This window comes from Halyomorpha halys, unplaced genomic scaffold (assembly GCF_000696795.3).
Source record: "Halyomorpha halys isolate HHAL.00 unplaced genomic scaffold, Hhal_1.1 Scaffold595.1, whole genome shotgun sequence".
Lineage (NCBI taxonomy): Eukaryota > Metazoa > Arthropoda > Insecta > Hemiptera > Pentatomidae > Halyomorpha > Halyomorpha halys.
Window position 1 is genome coordinate 275,698 of NW_027112496.1, and position 16,823 is coordinate 292,520.

Genomic DNA, 16,823 nt, shown 5'->3' on the forward strand with positions numbered 1-16,823 from the left:
TATATATATTTATTTTGTTATGATGATGTTCTTACTCACTCTTTCAATAGGCAGGACAGTTTTCCTTGTAGCTGAGTGTCCAACTTCTCTCCTTCAGGAGTCAATCTATACTCCCCTTCATTACATGTTTCGTAGGCTCCTAACACCAGACCTTTCTATTTATTTAAAAAAAAAAAAATATGAAATTATGGAAAATTATTTTACTCATTTGTATTAAAATAATTTAAAGACTATAGATCATTATTGTAATAAAAAACAATGCTTTCCGAAGTGACAGCTAGTTCATAAAGCCCTCTTTAACCAAGTGGGACTACATATTTTGAGTTAATATTGAAAAAAAATATTAATATTGAAAGCAGTCTAATATTTCAGTATTTCATCTAGAGTTTCTTCTGGTAACTAGAGAGCAACTCGTGCGAAATAATTACCAAATTACAAGAGAACTAAAGGAGACATAAGGGAAGGGCTAAGTGATGATGTGTTGACTCCCCTGTAAACTTAATTAGCATTCGCAATAGTCTTTAATTAGCGAGGAAGAAGAACATAAACGTGTACATGGACCAGATACTGACAACTCTCCTTTTATCTTTTTTATAGGAAACCTCAGAAAAGTTTATGTTATATTTATTTCTGCTGAATAGAGAAGAAATTTAAACATTGTTTAATTTATTTTTTAGCTACATCTTTTAAATAGATACTTGAAAGGGTAAATACGAGTTTTAAAAAGTAGACTGAAAGAAATAGAGCCGCAGTAGGCCAGATTATTATTTTTCTGGGTGATCACCTACTTGTATTTGGTATATACCGCTCTAAAAGTGGTTTATCAAATTCCTTAGTTTTATACTTTTAAAATAGTTTTCTTTTTGTTAAATGGGTTTATTAAATTAATTTTCACATTTCAAAACGAAAAACTCATTTGAAAGTAGAAATCCAAGGGTTTGATTTTTGCTTTAAACGACATATTTCCACAGAACATAAAAAATGTCCAATTTTTAATAATGTAAACTAGTAGTATCCCAAATACAACCTCTTTGGAAGGAGTGCAATGGAGAGGATAAGCAGCCAGGAAAAGTGGAAAAGCGGGCCTTATCAAGAGGCGTACAGGAGCAGGAGCATGAGCCAATTATCTTTAGTTGAGTTTGCCTTCTGTTTTAATTGAGATTGCAATGGCGGAAAATCCTGTCAACCCCAGCGTGAACTTTTTTTATAACCCCCATTCCCTATTTATAGGTGGGGTGGTCAATATTTCATTTCGTGGGACCACCACAGAAATAAATGTCACAGCCCTCCAGGCCCTGTTGTAGTTTTCAACTCCTGTCTTTTTGGTTTCACTTTCCCTTTGATAGAGAGTAGTCTATGCTACCCCTTTGGATCCAACAGTAAAATATTATCAAATCATACTACTATTTGGTACAGTTTCACATTTTTTTTCAATTTATTGGTTAATTATAGTCATATCATTTACAACTCAAAAGATAATTCGACTTAGCCATTCTTACTTTGATAAAGTTTTTTATGAGAAAATAAGTGATTTATAGGTTATTAGGATTAATAACCTTAGTGCTGTTTTAACTGTTTAAGTTGTAAAATCTAACTTATTTGATTTAATTTATGTAACAAAAGCCAGCAATCAAAATAAATAAAGAGTATTTAATCACCTTCATGTTTTATTGATCTTGGTAGGTGGTTGTTTACAAGGGCAGTTATCTTAACGATATGTACTGGGACCCGTTTGCTTTAATAGTCTGCCAACAATTAATGAGAGGGCTCTACCGGGAAAACAACATTAAAGATTTATTTTTCTTCATCCCTTACAGGAGGGAAGGAAATCGAACCACAAATGTGATGATGCATTGTCTTTCATTATCAACTTAACGAACAATAACAATCGCTTTAAATAATTATTTGTGAAAAAATGACTTCAAAATGACGTACAAATATTATTAAATTGACAATAAATGATGAATTATATTTCAAAACTAGGAAGAGGTCCCGTCCAAAGGACGGTTTTAATCACCCCCTCTCTCTTCGTTTTAGAAGCATATTTTTTTAATTCAGAAAAAAAATTCCTATCTCCTACCCATAACTTTTCAATATCTTTACTATGATTCTAATGCTTAAAATTTGTTCTTGACTTAAGCAGATATTTATTTCTAGTTAATAGGTTTTCGATTTAATTTAAAATTTTACTAACATAAATGTCTTATTTTTCATGTTCATACTAAGCTTTTTTTGGAAGTTTTGCGATTACTAGTTCATGGTCTAAATCGCATTCTGCTAGGCGATAAGATCTTACATTAATTTTACTGTTCTGTCATCTAGCTTACACCAAAATTCGTATTTGTAAATCCAATGATATTCAAGTATGCTACAGAAAAGACTTTTTGGGACTAGAAAATTTATTAGTCAGATCCAGCTTATTCCTTGGCATCTTCTAATAATATTACTAACTCGTGCCAAGGCAGTTTATATTATATCACTATATCATAAAATTTGTACTAAACTTCATCATTACTGGCTTCGGTAGGAGAATGTTTGTTTATCAATGTGATTGCATTTTTTTAATAATTATCCTATCATTAAAACACTGCAAGAAAATATTAGAATATAAAATGTTCTATTATAAATAAAATATTAATTTTACCAACCTAAAATCCCAAGAGCCCGGAAGAAAAAGAAGCGGTTGTACAATTACTATAAGAGTTATTAGCCTGCCAACTATAGTTAGAGAGGGATACAAAATGGTGACTGTTTCAAAACATTAAAATAAAAAATTTCATTCTAATCTCCATATCATTAAAACTAGCTACAATACTGGAAAAATTAACATCATTTAAAGTACAGCAAATTATTTGAAATATGAGCCCATAAGCTGTTTCATTCGGAATGACTATATTATGAAAACTACAAAAAAACTAAAGAAACCTAATAGCATCATTTAAAGAAACGTGAATTTGCTAAAATATGAGCCTTATATTTCTTTACGTTCAATGATCAATGACTAATAGTTCCCGAGATACAGTTTTTTAAAAAAACAATATTTCATAATAGTAGTAGTAAAAAATTAGTGGTTAGTGAATTTATTTTGGGAAATTCGTATCTCTCGAATCACTAGAGGAATTGATGTTGATTAGCATTCAAATTAAAGCTAGTCAAATGTACTATTAAGTAGTTTATGACGTCTAGGATTGTGTATTAAAGGAGTAGTAATTTTCATGATATTTGACTAAATAATTTCACAAAATATTGACTAGTAGTTCGGATATATTTTTTAATTTATCTCAGGAATTATTAGATGTAGAGATGTATGTGAAAACTCAAATTAAAGCTAGTTAAATGTACTTTAAAGTAGTTTTGTTTATGAATTTTGTTATAAATATCATTTTTTCTACTACATTTTTAACTACTACATCTACGAAGATGGAACATGAAACATTGCATTACATGTTAGTAGACAACTAAACCTCTAATGATTCCTGAGGTATAGATTTACAAAAAAAAATTCAGTAATCACTGATTTATCAGTTCATTTTTTATGAAAATTAGATAGAAAAGTATACCTCGGAAACTATTGAAACTAAATAGCCATTTGGGCTCATATTTCATAAAATTTACTCTTCTTAATTTTTTTTTGTGAAAATTTATTTATCAAGTTTTTATAGTGTTGTAGATAGTTTTAAAACTTTTTTTTAATATGTTTTGCAACTTCCACCATTTTTTATTTATCTCTAAATAAGGTTGGCAGACTCATTAATTTTGACTACGTAGTTTTCATTAAAGTAATAACAAATTGGGGTGAAATAACTGACTTTTTTCTCCTTTCGGGCTCTTGGACTGTAGTGATTCTTCTAAGTTACTTTTTAAATCTCAAACTATCCAGAAATATATCATATACATATTGGTTTCGTATTTAAGTATTTGCTAACGAAAATTTGGTTTTTACTTAAATACGCTACCGAAATACTTGATACATTGCCTTCATTACAGAATCTGAAATATAATAAGGGCATTTGCATAGCTCAATGTCTTCGTGAGAACTGTGAATTTATGCCGGTGGGTTGAATTATTGAAATAAAATTCGATAGGAGGCCATCGTCACGAATAACATATAAAATTTACGGCCAATTTTCGCCACACACTTTGACTAACTGTTTTTGGTTTTTATTTTATTATTTGTAAATAAATTGTAATTAATTAGAACCACGACTGCTGGCGTATCTATTAAGTGACGTACGTATAGGTATTCTAAGATCATAGTTAATATTAAAAAAAAAGTTGAGTTTTGCAAGCTTTTATGTCGTCAGAGACATATCCTGATTAACAAACATCAAACCTGATTATTTGGAAAAAATAAAATAAAAAAAAAATAAAAAAATAAAACTGACTAATTTTAAAGTAATAATATTACTTATAATATTTAAAGTAAACATATTGCACCTTTGGCCCGCCCAAGTACACAATCAGCCACCACATTCCCTATAAGTCAAGCATTTAACAAAAATTTTCTTTTCATAATCTGATAATAAAATGTTTTAAGAATAACCAAGGTCTCTTCAAACTGTGACTCTATTTTGAGCTTATTTTTAAAATATTTTAACTATAAAAATTGTTATAAGTAGATAAAACTATAACTACATCGTCATGGTTGCAATGTTTATTTCAGCTTTTCGGTCATTAAAACATAGTAACTGAATTTTATTATGAGTTGAGGTTTTTAATGAGCCATCAAAGACGTTTTAAAGGTTGATTTCATAAATTGTCGAATTAATCTTCAGGAAATTTTGTTTGTTAAGAGAATATGTTATGGTAAAAGTTGAAAGTAAAGCAAAACATTGCAATAAACATTTTAGCATTGTAAAAGTTTTCATTTTGTCAGTTACTATGTTTTACCATCGAACGCCTCATTACTGTTTACGGTTCATAATTCCATTCATAAAAATTAATTAATAAACTGTTAAAATTAAAAATTGTATCCAGAAGAACAATTTAGTGATAGTTTTATATAGTACTATTTTTTGCCCAGCTCTGATCCCTTTAGTGCCATTGAACCTCCGAGATTAGCCTCAATTGTTTACACAAAGAGGTCTCTAAACATCTTACAGCTCAAAACATTTTATACCGCGGGTCAAAATCTGCATATTCATGACATTAATTGAAATAAAAATGTGCAGTATTATTATGTATATCAGTTATTGTGTTTCTTAATTGGTCAGTAAATAAAAATAAATAATTATTATTTTGTATGATTTGATTACAAAATAAATTTTATTGTTTATGTAATTATATTCTTGTTTTTATTAATTTAATGCTTTGTAAATTAAGAGTAATATTCTTAGTTTAAACGTTTTCCATTTCAATTCTTCCTTTTCTTTTTACTAGTTCTATAAAACATCATTGGAAAATAAAAAAAGTAATAAAACTCGTTGCTCGAATTTTTTGTTCTAAAATCCCTTTTTTATGAACAGTATTTCTATCTTTAACTTTATTGTTACAAGTTCTAGATATATTTTATAGGGAGTTTTAGTAGAGTTTCATTCATGAACAAGATGTTTGAATTTTCGAATGTTTGCCACAGAGATAGAGAGGGATGTAAGTTTTATTTTTGTGTCACTTTTTTCACCTCCCTCCCTCTTTATGAATAAATGTCAATAGTATTTTATAACAGTATTTTACTCAATTTTATATAATAAAATTTCATTATTCTAAATTATTTTTATGTCTGAATCAAGGTCAAAAATAAAAGTCAAAAAGTAGAAAAAAATATCTCTGATCTAACCTAGGGGCTGTGATATGTTTCTATATGTGTAATTTCTATTTGGGACAGTTAATATTTAATTCTTGCCCTCCCCAACAAATGGATCTTGACACTTTCATTCTAGTACAGACAACAACTGCTAGGCCTAAAGATTAGTAAAAAGGGGTTCCCTTTACTGGACTAATTCTCCTCTAATATTTCGAATTTTAACTTTTCCACCCTCCAATTATTCTGATAGAAGTCACTGTTTCCAATAGCATTTATCTATAACCTTTATGAATTGAGATTGGGGTTGTATTAGGTTATCTGTAGCAGAGTATCAGAAAATCGCTACTGAAAGACTTTATCTTTATCTGTGAGTTACCGATATAACCAGATTTAAATAGAGAAATGGAATTATGTATACAAATAGTTTCACGTAATTTTGTAGAACCAAATTCAGATCTAGATAGCTAATTAATAACGATAGATTTCAATTTTTCGGTAACCTAACCTTCCTAATGTTATCTTTTTGTAATGTTATCAATTAGGAACCATGCATTGAGCAGATATATCCAAATAGAAATTATATATTTAAATCGTGATCTGTTCACTTCATCTTGGCTTCAGCTGTCTCTTTATCTCTACGAAGAATGAGGCATTTCCTTTTAATTTTATTTCAAATTGAATGCGATAGTTATTTTAAAAACTAGCAGAAACATGTAAACTATCTTTTCAAAAATAAACATGAAAGTTTATACTATCAATAAACATTTTGAATAATGTGGATAGATGATATGGTTATCTAATTTAAAAAAATACTATTTCTTACGTTTTGGTCACCCTCACACAAAAAAAAATAAAAAAAAAATTTATTTTATAAACACGAATGGTTTCTTATTTTAGAAACTAACTTAGATGAGAGATCTAAACCAATCCTGATAACTTGGCTTTCTTATATTTCTGCAGGTTAAGAACAATCATTTCAGTTGCAGAAAATGACTAAAATAGTTAATTTTCCAATTATATATGAACAAATAGACAAATTAATATAAATAATAGATAATTAATAAATTAAATCCGAAAAAAGAAAACTTTCTCTGTTTTCCCAAAAAAATTTAGTTCTATTCTACGATGTAATGAAAACGCATAATGAGCTATAAATGATATGAAACTGATTTAACTTTTTAGCTACAATAGCAACCATTACAAATGATATGAGGTTTATAGAGTTTCAAAAACAACAGAAATATTCAACTAGCTTTTATAAAAGCATTCCAAAAAGCAATAATTAGTTAGCAATAAAAGGGAGATTTCCAATGGGGATTCCTTAATACTGAATACTTAAGGACTTACCCTTCCACTAACAGCTCGCCGACATTCCAGCCACGGGCTTACATGAAGACTTTTCAGGAAGTTGCTCTTATTCATCATTTTGGCATTATCTTCCCCTGGTGTTGAATAATGATTAATACACTAGAATTTGGAATTTTTTTGAATTTATAATTAGTGTAACAAATCGGTGTACTGAAAAGTTGTGTTTTGTTTCATCTTTGATTTAGAATTGTATCACATGATTTCTACGCGCTCGTCCCTAATTTTACTCCGTTCATGATAATGTTTCTATGGTATTGGCCGATGTATATAAATATATTACGGGTATCCCAACCCAATCTAATTAAAGATTTGAACTTAATTAAACACACAGTTTTTTTCTTTAAATTGTTATTTTTTTATTCAATCGTAATGCTCACAGGATAAGATTATGTCTGTAATAGCTCATTGGTTAGATGGCCTTCGCGGCTTAACTGGGAATTGCATAATGCAATTAGCAAGTACTCTTTTATCGAAATTTTACTTTGGAATTTCCTCCTTTATAACACTATTTGACGCAATAAAAATAAGAAAATCAACAGTTAGGATATTTTTCGTGAGGTATTACATCCATTTAAAACAATTCATTTGCTCCTTTAAAAAAGCATTGTGTAGTTCTACCTTCAGAGAATCTATTTTGCAATAAAAATAAATACATATAATTTAGAACTTAACTAAAATTAATAATTTCAATAGAGAATTTTTAGTAACAAAAATGTACAACCAATACATCATCATTAAGTATTTCAATAAATTTTATTGATAAACATAGTCCAAAGGTAGCACAGATCATCGTTTCATAACATGAAACATTTTCAAATTAATGTTCAGAATAATACTTCCATGAAATTAAAATTGGTGGGTTTTGGCCAATTATAAATGACTATATATGAGTAAATATAATTAGTCAGTATATAATAAAGTTTTTTTGTTGTTTTTCCCTACGCCACAGGAAGTGGGCTATTACGCCATTTTCCTTCTCGCAGCCCAATACAATTTTATTCGTCCTCTTAGTTCGTCCGTATCTCGCTCAACATCCACCAGACCAACACACGCCAAAAGATGGTCCCCATCCATGTCCCCCATGTTGCATAGAAGACATTTCGGGGAATCTACGATGCCAATTCGATGGAGGTGTTTTTGGAGCAGATCATGTCCTGTCACTAGCCGAAAACAGGCCACTCTCTCAGCTCTGCTAAGATTACCTGGGATTCTTTTTTCCTTATCCAGTAGGCTCTCCCACTTCTTTCCTTCCGCTTGAACTTTGTGTCTAGCACTTGTCCTGTCCTTATAATAAGCGCTTATTAGTGATTTCACTGTTCTGTAGGAAAGTGGTAGAACAGGCTGGTTCTCTGCACAACCAAGTTTAGCCAACTTGTCAGCTTGCTCATTACCATCTATGCCAACATGGCCTGGTATCCACTGCAGGGCTATAGCCCTTCCTCTTTTCTTCATGATAGCAGCCATGTTTCTGCACTTTTCTTCCGTGGGTGACTCTGCGGCACCTGGTGTTGTTAATTTTTGTATTACGGCTTGGGAGTCGCTGAAGATTACCATGTTGTCATTGCATTCAATAGTGGCTTCCATCGCAAAGCAGATAGCCTGCATTTCTGCATCATAATTATCACATCCCACTCCAACGGGAAATGACAATTGGAAGTTAATTGAGTATACACCTGCTCCAGCTCTCTTGTTAATACCGGACGCAGACCCATCGGTATAAATGTGTAGCCATTGCTCTATGGGGTATAGTTCATAAATTGTTTTTAGTGCAGCAGCTCTAAGCTCACGACCACATGCCAGTTTGAATCGCCCGTATACTTCAGCGGAATCGTGCTTTGGCATGTAGGAGATGCTTATATTCTGTCTTTCATCAGTTGGTAGGTCTATCTGGTGAAGCATTTCCTCAGCTTTTGAAAGAAAAGTGCGATGGGACCTCAGTCGTTCATTCGCTTTACGATAATCCAACCAGTGTTCCTCTCGTCGCATAAGCTTTTCATAAAGACAGAGCAGTTTTCTCCCTCCTAGTATATAGTAAAGTATAAGAGGTTAAATTCTGAATATGGCACTCAATGGTTAAAAAGCTTAATTTTCAATGTACATATTCAAGGTTTTAACGATTCATAGACATATTAGCTAGGAAGATACTTAAAATATTTAAAAACTAGTTCAAATCAGAAACATTTTAATTTGTACACTTCTAAAGAGCCTACGTAATCCAATAATTGAATAAAGGTTCGATTGTAGGGAAATTTTTGTTTTTATATTATTGCCAATCGTTATGATTTGCCTTTATAAGTAACAGCAGGTGTACCACATGATAAACTACGTAAAACAAATCTTTTATTAAAACCAATTATTATCGATTAAGTATCAAACATAAAACCTATAATAAATACTTTGTTAGAAGTAATATTTCAAATAGTCGCTGGTATGAAATCAATTTTTTTTTTAATAACAAAAGGCTTCTTATGAAATACTAAAATGGGATTAAGTTTCATTCGACTGTGTACAAGTTTATTTTACAAATTTCAATACTATTATTTGTTTATTATTGCACTTTAACTGAGAGAATTTGAGGTCGTTAAGTAACATCAAGAAACTTCTAGAAGCTTCTTCTACCTTAATTATCGTTTCTGAAAAGTTATTTGAAAATAAAATACATTTTTAGTTCATCATGAATAATTCCTGTCGGATTTCTTTTAATAAAACTACTAAATTGAATCAATTAAATAATCTTTACTACACTAATTTAATAAACTTTATACAGACATAAAAATCACACTTAATTAAATCATCTGTGTAACCCTCCCAGTGTTACCAGATATTTATATTTCTTATAAAATTAATATTTTATCTACAGTTTAGTTCAAGAAAATAAAATAGCCGGTATATATATATATATATACCGGCTATTTTATTTTTATTTTACTTTCTATTATATATATATATATTTGTAAATGCCTTTTCTTTGCTCCAGGAGGTATGAAAAAAAAATACAGTTTAGTACATCTCTTATCTTGTTTAAAAAAAAAATAAATGAAGTGTGCAAAATACAACAAAAATAGAAAAGAAACTAGGGATAAAATATTAATTGTATTTATAATTATTACAATTCCTTATTAGATTTTTAATACTTAATAGACATTATTTTAAGTTGTGGATGAAAAGGGAGTAAATGTCAGAAATAAAAAAAATAAATAAATAAATTTGTATTTCATTGAATAATATTTAAATGACCTTCAACCGTAATCACCATCCTACAGTATCAGAGCTTCTACAGATAACAATTTTTTTCTAATTTATATTTTTTCAGGGTTTTTTGTTTTAGTGAAGTAGGTACTTCAGGACTAGTTAGTAGTCAGTATTATGGAAACTTAAGAGTAATATTTAGAGTTCAACTACGGGGTAGTTCCTCTACATACTGTATCATATCATTATGATCTTACTTCAAATTGCTTGATGTATTTTTTAAACAGTTTTGAATGTCAATAAATAAATAAATAAAGAGTAATATTTCACATGTTGAGGACACCGCACCGTGTTCATTCTCCTCCAATACTCAACATGTGAATGTGAGATGGAAATCGAAACCACATAAATCCATAAATCAAAACATAGCTGGTTCCCAAAATAAGTAGTGTTTGGAGTGTCGTCACGTATTCTGAGCAACTGCCAACCTACACATTTCCTTTATGAGCTCCATTATACTAATACGTGTACGTGAGCTAGGAACCCGCCCTTCATTTCCCCAAACCCTCTGTGACCTGAATATAACTCCTAAATATGTATTCAGCTCCTACCAGAATAAACATTCTTTGAATAAGGCTGTTGATTTTATTTCATATGATGCATTCTTTATTACTTGATTGAAATAATCAAAAGATTCCTTCGGATGATTATTAAAAAAAATAAATAAATTGTTATGAAATTAAATTAATTTCATACATTTTTGGTGACCTATTGTAACTAGAATCTCTATTACATAGGATATAAAATACTAATATTAAAAGTTCAATCATTAATAGAAGTTGAGGTATTATTTGGACTGTATATAAAAATTGATGAACTTAAAATAGAATTAGACCTTACATTAAACATATAAACATTCTAAATACATAAATTTGTTTCTTACTTTCACTTATATATATGAAGTATTATGATCGTTCAAATTACGAATTCGGGTTTTCAAAGAAATAAATGCTTTATGGTCTTTAAAGTCGAAATGACCAAGTTTCAAAAAGTGGTCTATGAAAGTGGGTGAACAACCTAGCTTAAAAACGAAATGTTGTAAGAACTTAAAATTACATATTTAAGGTATATGGTATTTTTTATATGAATATAGGAGTTTTTAACATTTAACGATTATATGAATTATTACATATATATATATATATATATATATATATATTACATTTAACGATTATATGAATATAGTTGTAACATCACCAGTGATAAGGTCAACAGTACTCACCCCAGAGCCTCCTTCCCTCACAATACCAATTCTACCGGTATATTTTATCCATCAGTTTTCAAGGATTTTGATTCACTGCCATTTTGTCAAGACGACAATGATAGATAGATATGGTAGACGGAAATGAAGTTTCGTCGAAATAAATTAAACCATTTTCTCGTCATGATATAATTTACATTTCTTATTTTATTTATAAAATTTGATGATGAAAAAATCTCGGCCGAGTTATGCCATAAATTGCTTCTGTTCGATATATTCCTTAAGTTGTCCTGAGCGCAAAAGGCGGAAACGGAAACAGTGACTTCGAATTAGTGATTATTGAAAATGGTCTCAGAGCTAGTAGGGGACATTAGTAATGATTGCAGATCAGCCTTGAGCTTTGCTTACTTTGTGTAGTCTGCTTTGACAATGTTCGTGAATCAAATAGATTTCCCATTTTTCTGTAATCACATTTAATATAGGGTTTCAAAGCCGTGATTGCCGAGCGTGTTGTGTCGGTGCAAAGGACCTCTCTCTCCTTCCAAGTGAATCCCACCTGGGACTGAGAAGTGGGGAGTGACTCCTATAACTGGTGGATGGATATAATAAATTTCGACTTTGCCACTCTAGCTGTGGTAACAATAGAAAATAACCCCCCTTTCAGTCCTTGACAAAATAAAAAAGCAATTTACGATTTCAATTCCGTAACACATACTTTTTGTATAGATATTGGCTGTCTTTATTGTGTCAGGTTTTCAATGAACAATCTACTAATTAACGAACGGCCAATTTTTTAAAGTTGTAGCATTAGCATTTAATCTGCTTTCCGGAAATTAATATCCATCTCATGAAGAATGAATAAAAAAACAATTATATAAATGTAACTAAATTAAACACTTACTTAATTAATGTAATTAAAATTAAACACCCTTTCGTCGTAAATATTTTCTTGCTTACTGCCTCTACCAAATTATCCAATCCCGCCGTCCATCGTACTCTCTGATCCTTCAATTTAAATCCTCAGTGCATTTCCGCAATACCCGCTCACGGCATTCCCCGTAAACCCGAAGGCTCCTAGTTACTTCCTTAATATTACCTCACTTTGATTATTGATGTGTGGGTTACTAGGGTGTCTCTGAGGATCTCGAAGCAAAATTAAAACGGTTAATTAATTGCTTTGTACGATTCATCTAGAGGGTCCCCAGGGACGCCTCTGTCATCCGATTGTATGAAGAGTTGAAGTGACTATACCCCTCCTTTTGTCGTAAATGTTTTCTTGCTCCCATCCTCCACCAAGTTATCCAATCCCGCCATCCTGCATCTCTGATATCCTTCAATTTAAATCCTCAGTGGATTCCCGCAATACCCGGTCACGGTCATCTTATGTTTTATAGTATGACATATAGTTTTATTTTATTTGTTCTCTTTTTATTTTATTTTATTTACCTGATTAGCAATGGTTCCATGAAGGTACGTTACATACTCCATTTAAGCTGGCCCATTACTTGCTTGGGTAGCACATGTTCATTAATTCTTTTTTAGGTAACTAATCACACGTATAGTAGATGAATATTTTTCAAAATAAGATTATTTCTTTTATCTAATTTTAGTCCTTTGCCAGTTAAATATGGAGCATAACGTAGTAAAGGTTATTGGCCGAAGTTGATTTGCGGTAATAGCCATGAAAGAAAGGCAAACACAAAGGTATGCACAACAAATGTCATCATGATCGATGTAACCACTACGGCCATGATTGTGAAAAGAACAATCGGGAGATCAGAATCAATATATCGAATAAGAGCGGGCCACGTCCTCCACTACCGCTATCCACTGTCAGGTCTTTGCTTCCTCGATCCCAAATCATATTTTATCGTAACTATAACGCACCCTATTGATGATACATTTATCATACGCGTTGATAGTCTTCGCACCATACAATTAGGATCATCAGAGGATCACACTTGGGTATAGCGAAGATTAGTATTACTGTTTATTTTACAGTTTAAAAAACATCGTTTCTGGCCCGTTGTCCCATCGTTTACTGCAATTAACAAAATGTTTTTTATTTAGTAGTGCTTACATTGATTTGTAAAATTTCAACTCAAGGCCACTGGATTGTAAAACTTCAACGTCTAGGGAATGTAAATACTTTATTCAGAATTGTTACAGGTTTGTACCTGGTGAGGGATATTGTAATGTTTTTATCCCTCAACTCCCAATAATAAATTTACTTTAAATTACAAACTTTAAAATGTTTTCCCCGAAATAAACAACTCAAATACTTATTTAGTGGATCTGTAGATCCTATTGAAGCTAAAAATAGAAAATTTTTGTCCCATTTCTAATTGCAGAGAAAAAAGTTATATGAGCTCATATATTAGAGGTTTTAAATTTTCTGTCAATTTTTAACTAGCATCTAGTTTATAACAATTGAAAATAGAAAGTATTATCGATTACTGCTCTTATGGGGTTTTCTGTCGTAATTTAGCTTATTAATTATTTTCCTATATTTTGTATTTATTTGCTTATTCACTAGAAAGATTATTCGAAATAATAAGACTCCATAAATCAATATATGAAAGTATGTTTTTTTAGTTAATTATTGTCACTACCACTAAGAAGTAGTCTACCGCGTAACAAATGAATAACACTCCCTCAGAATGTGAGGTTTTAGGTTTCTTGTTACGTAGCTCTAAACACTTATACACATTACTTGACGTTTATCCTGAGATTTCTTCACCTACGTTTTCGAAACGGCGGACGATTAGATTCTTCATTCGGCTATATAGATATTGATTAATTTCATTTATAATTTAAGAGGTAATTAAGCTCATGAGAAAACAAAAAAATCTTAATTGTTCTAATAATCGCGAAGATACAGCAAGTAATTTTTGTATTTGGACTTTGAACCCAAACCACAAAGGAAAGAAGTGTGAGCGGGCAAATCTATAAAATATATTATTATGAACTATTTACTGCTATAATAAGTAATTAATTCGAAACATAAACTTTTTTAAATTATTTGCAGCGTTTTCTTAAATAGAGTCCTAGAAGTATCAAATTTGTACTGATCTCGCTAAAAATTATTTGAACGTTCCAAAATACTGTTTAACTACAGTTGTTAAATGAGAAACACAAAATTCATTGTTTCATCTTTCCAAAAAAAAAAATTTAAAAAAGGTTCTTATTAAGTTATAATGGAAGAATAGGAGTAATTAAAAATCTGAACTACAAGACATTATAAGGCGCAGGGCAATTGGTAGGGGAGGAAATAAGGAATTGTTTCTCAGGAATGTTCGAATATTTCCAAAATCTTAAAGTTAAAATACTTTAAGACACCGTGCCCCTAATCAGGTCCTTAGTCCACTTACTGCTTCATGTGCCACTGTCTATTGTTGAGAAATTCAATCAGTTAGTCACAGGATTTATTTGTCTAGTATGCATTAAGGAAAATTTCAAATGACATTGGAATAAAGGTTCATACATGAACATTTATTGTAGACTAAGCTTCCTGAGAGAAATTCTTTTACCAGTTTAACTATTAATTATTGTCCTAAAAAATAGAATTATAAAATTATTTCTGGTAATATAAAAGTGAGAATTTGAGAAATTATATTTCACTCCAGTCACAGAACAGACCGTAGAACATAGACGGAATGAACTTTAAAAAATACAAAATATGTTGACACATAAAAATGGTAATCCAGACCGTAGCTAACAGTCCAAGAGCTGAATAGGAGAATAAAGTCAGTTATTATACCCCAATGTTTTATTACTTTAATGAAAACTATGTATAATCGAAGTCGACATAGATGAGTCAGCCATGTATAGGTAGGAGGAATAAAAAATGGTGGCTGTTTAAAAACGTTAAACAAAATTAACTTTTCATTCGGAGCTTCATCTTCATCTTTAAAACTACCACAACTCTAGAAAACCTAAGAGAACATCATTCAAAATGGAGTAAATTTGCTAAAATATGAGCCCTAACAGAGCTATTTAGGTTCAATAGTATTTCAAATATAGCTAATACATTTCATAAAGAAATCTACTAGAAGATCAGTAGTAAGTGAATTTATTTTGAGAAATCTATATCTCAAAAACCGTCCAATGTACAGATGTCTATTAGCACTCAAATAAATGCTAGTTTAATGGAATATAAAGTAACTTATGACGTTTATCTTCGTGTGGGTAGTAGCTTTCATGATATTTGATAAAATAAATTAATTTATAATTTTTCTAAAAAAATTTTCATGTGCAAAATGTTTATTCATTAGCAAATATCATAAAAACTACTTCGAAACTACCTCTAGGAAGATACGTGCCATAAACTACTTTATTGTAAATTAAATTAAATTTATTTTGAGTGCTTAAAACCATATGTACGTCTTATGGTTCCATAGGTATATTTATTCAAAAATCAAACATTTTGTCTGAACAACTAGAAATCAACATTTTGTGAATTTATTTAGTCAAATGTCATGAAAGCTACTACCCATACGAATATAAACGTCATTTACTACTTTGCAATCCATTAAACTAGCATTAATTTGAATGCTTATAGATACCAGTACGTCAGATGGTTTTTGAGATATAGATTTCTCAAAATAAATACACTTACTACTAATCTTTCAATACATTTCTTTTTGAAATGTTGTTTTTTAAAAAAATATATCTCAAGAACTATTTAACGTAAATAGCTCTATGAGTTCTAATATTTTAACAAATTTACTCTACTTTAAATGATGTTCTCTTAGGTTTTCTAGTGTTGTTGGTAGTTTTAAAGATGAAGATGAAAATCCGATTGAAAAGTTAATTTTGTTGCGGAGTTCTGGTTCCATGAGATGAGAATAGCATTCATCAGATCCATAATTTAATGCAAAAAAAAAATATTGAAAGATGATTGGATGTATCAAACAGATAAAATCCTAAATTATTTTTTCTTGTCCGCCAGTTTATGTCTCTGGATTGAATCGATCTACTGTCCAAGTAAATTGCATGAATTTACTTGAAGCCTCATAAAAGATTTTATTTACTCAATCATGTCATAAAACACCCCCTGGTGTCTAAATAAGAAAAGCGAATTAGTATTTTAATAAGTTGTGAATGGTTTTTCTCATATCGTGTGAACATCTTCATTCCGACAATAGGGATATAAAATTAGATTAAAAATCATTTATTGGTGTTCTACCAATGGGTAGATTATTCACATGCCTGTATTATAACATTATTATAATTAACATTACATTTACTTATTGTATATAT

At 30.4% G+C, this 16,823-nt stretch overlaps 2 protein-coding genes across 3 annotated transcripts in view; one reads left to right on the forward strand and one right to left on the reverse strand.

Annotated features, from left to right (window-relative positions):
- LOC106684618 (cytosol aminopeptidase) overlaps positions 1-7,303 on the reverse strand; it is a 51,283-nt gene extending 43,980 nt beyond the window's left edge. The window contains exons 1-2 of the mRNA XM_014426802.2: positions 7,091-7,303; positions 40-155 (exon numbers count right to left, since the gene is read on the reverse strand). Of these exons, the coding sequence (XP_014282288.1) occupies positions 40-155; positions 7,091-7,168 (194 nt within the window). The 5' untranslated portion in view covers positions 7,169-7,303. The remainder of the gene's footprint in view (positions 1-39; positions 156-7,090) is intronic.
- Positions 1-16,823, forward strand: part of LOC106684619 (serine/threonine-protein kinase NIM1) — a gene marked incomplete at its 3' end in the record, with an annotated part of 166,384 nt that overhangs the window by 115,346 nt on the left and 34,215 nt on the right.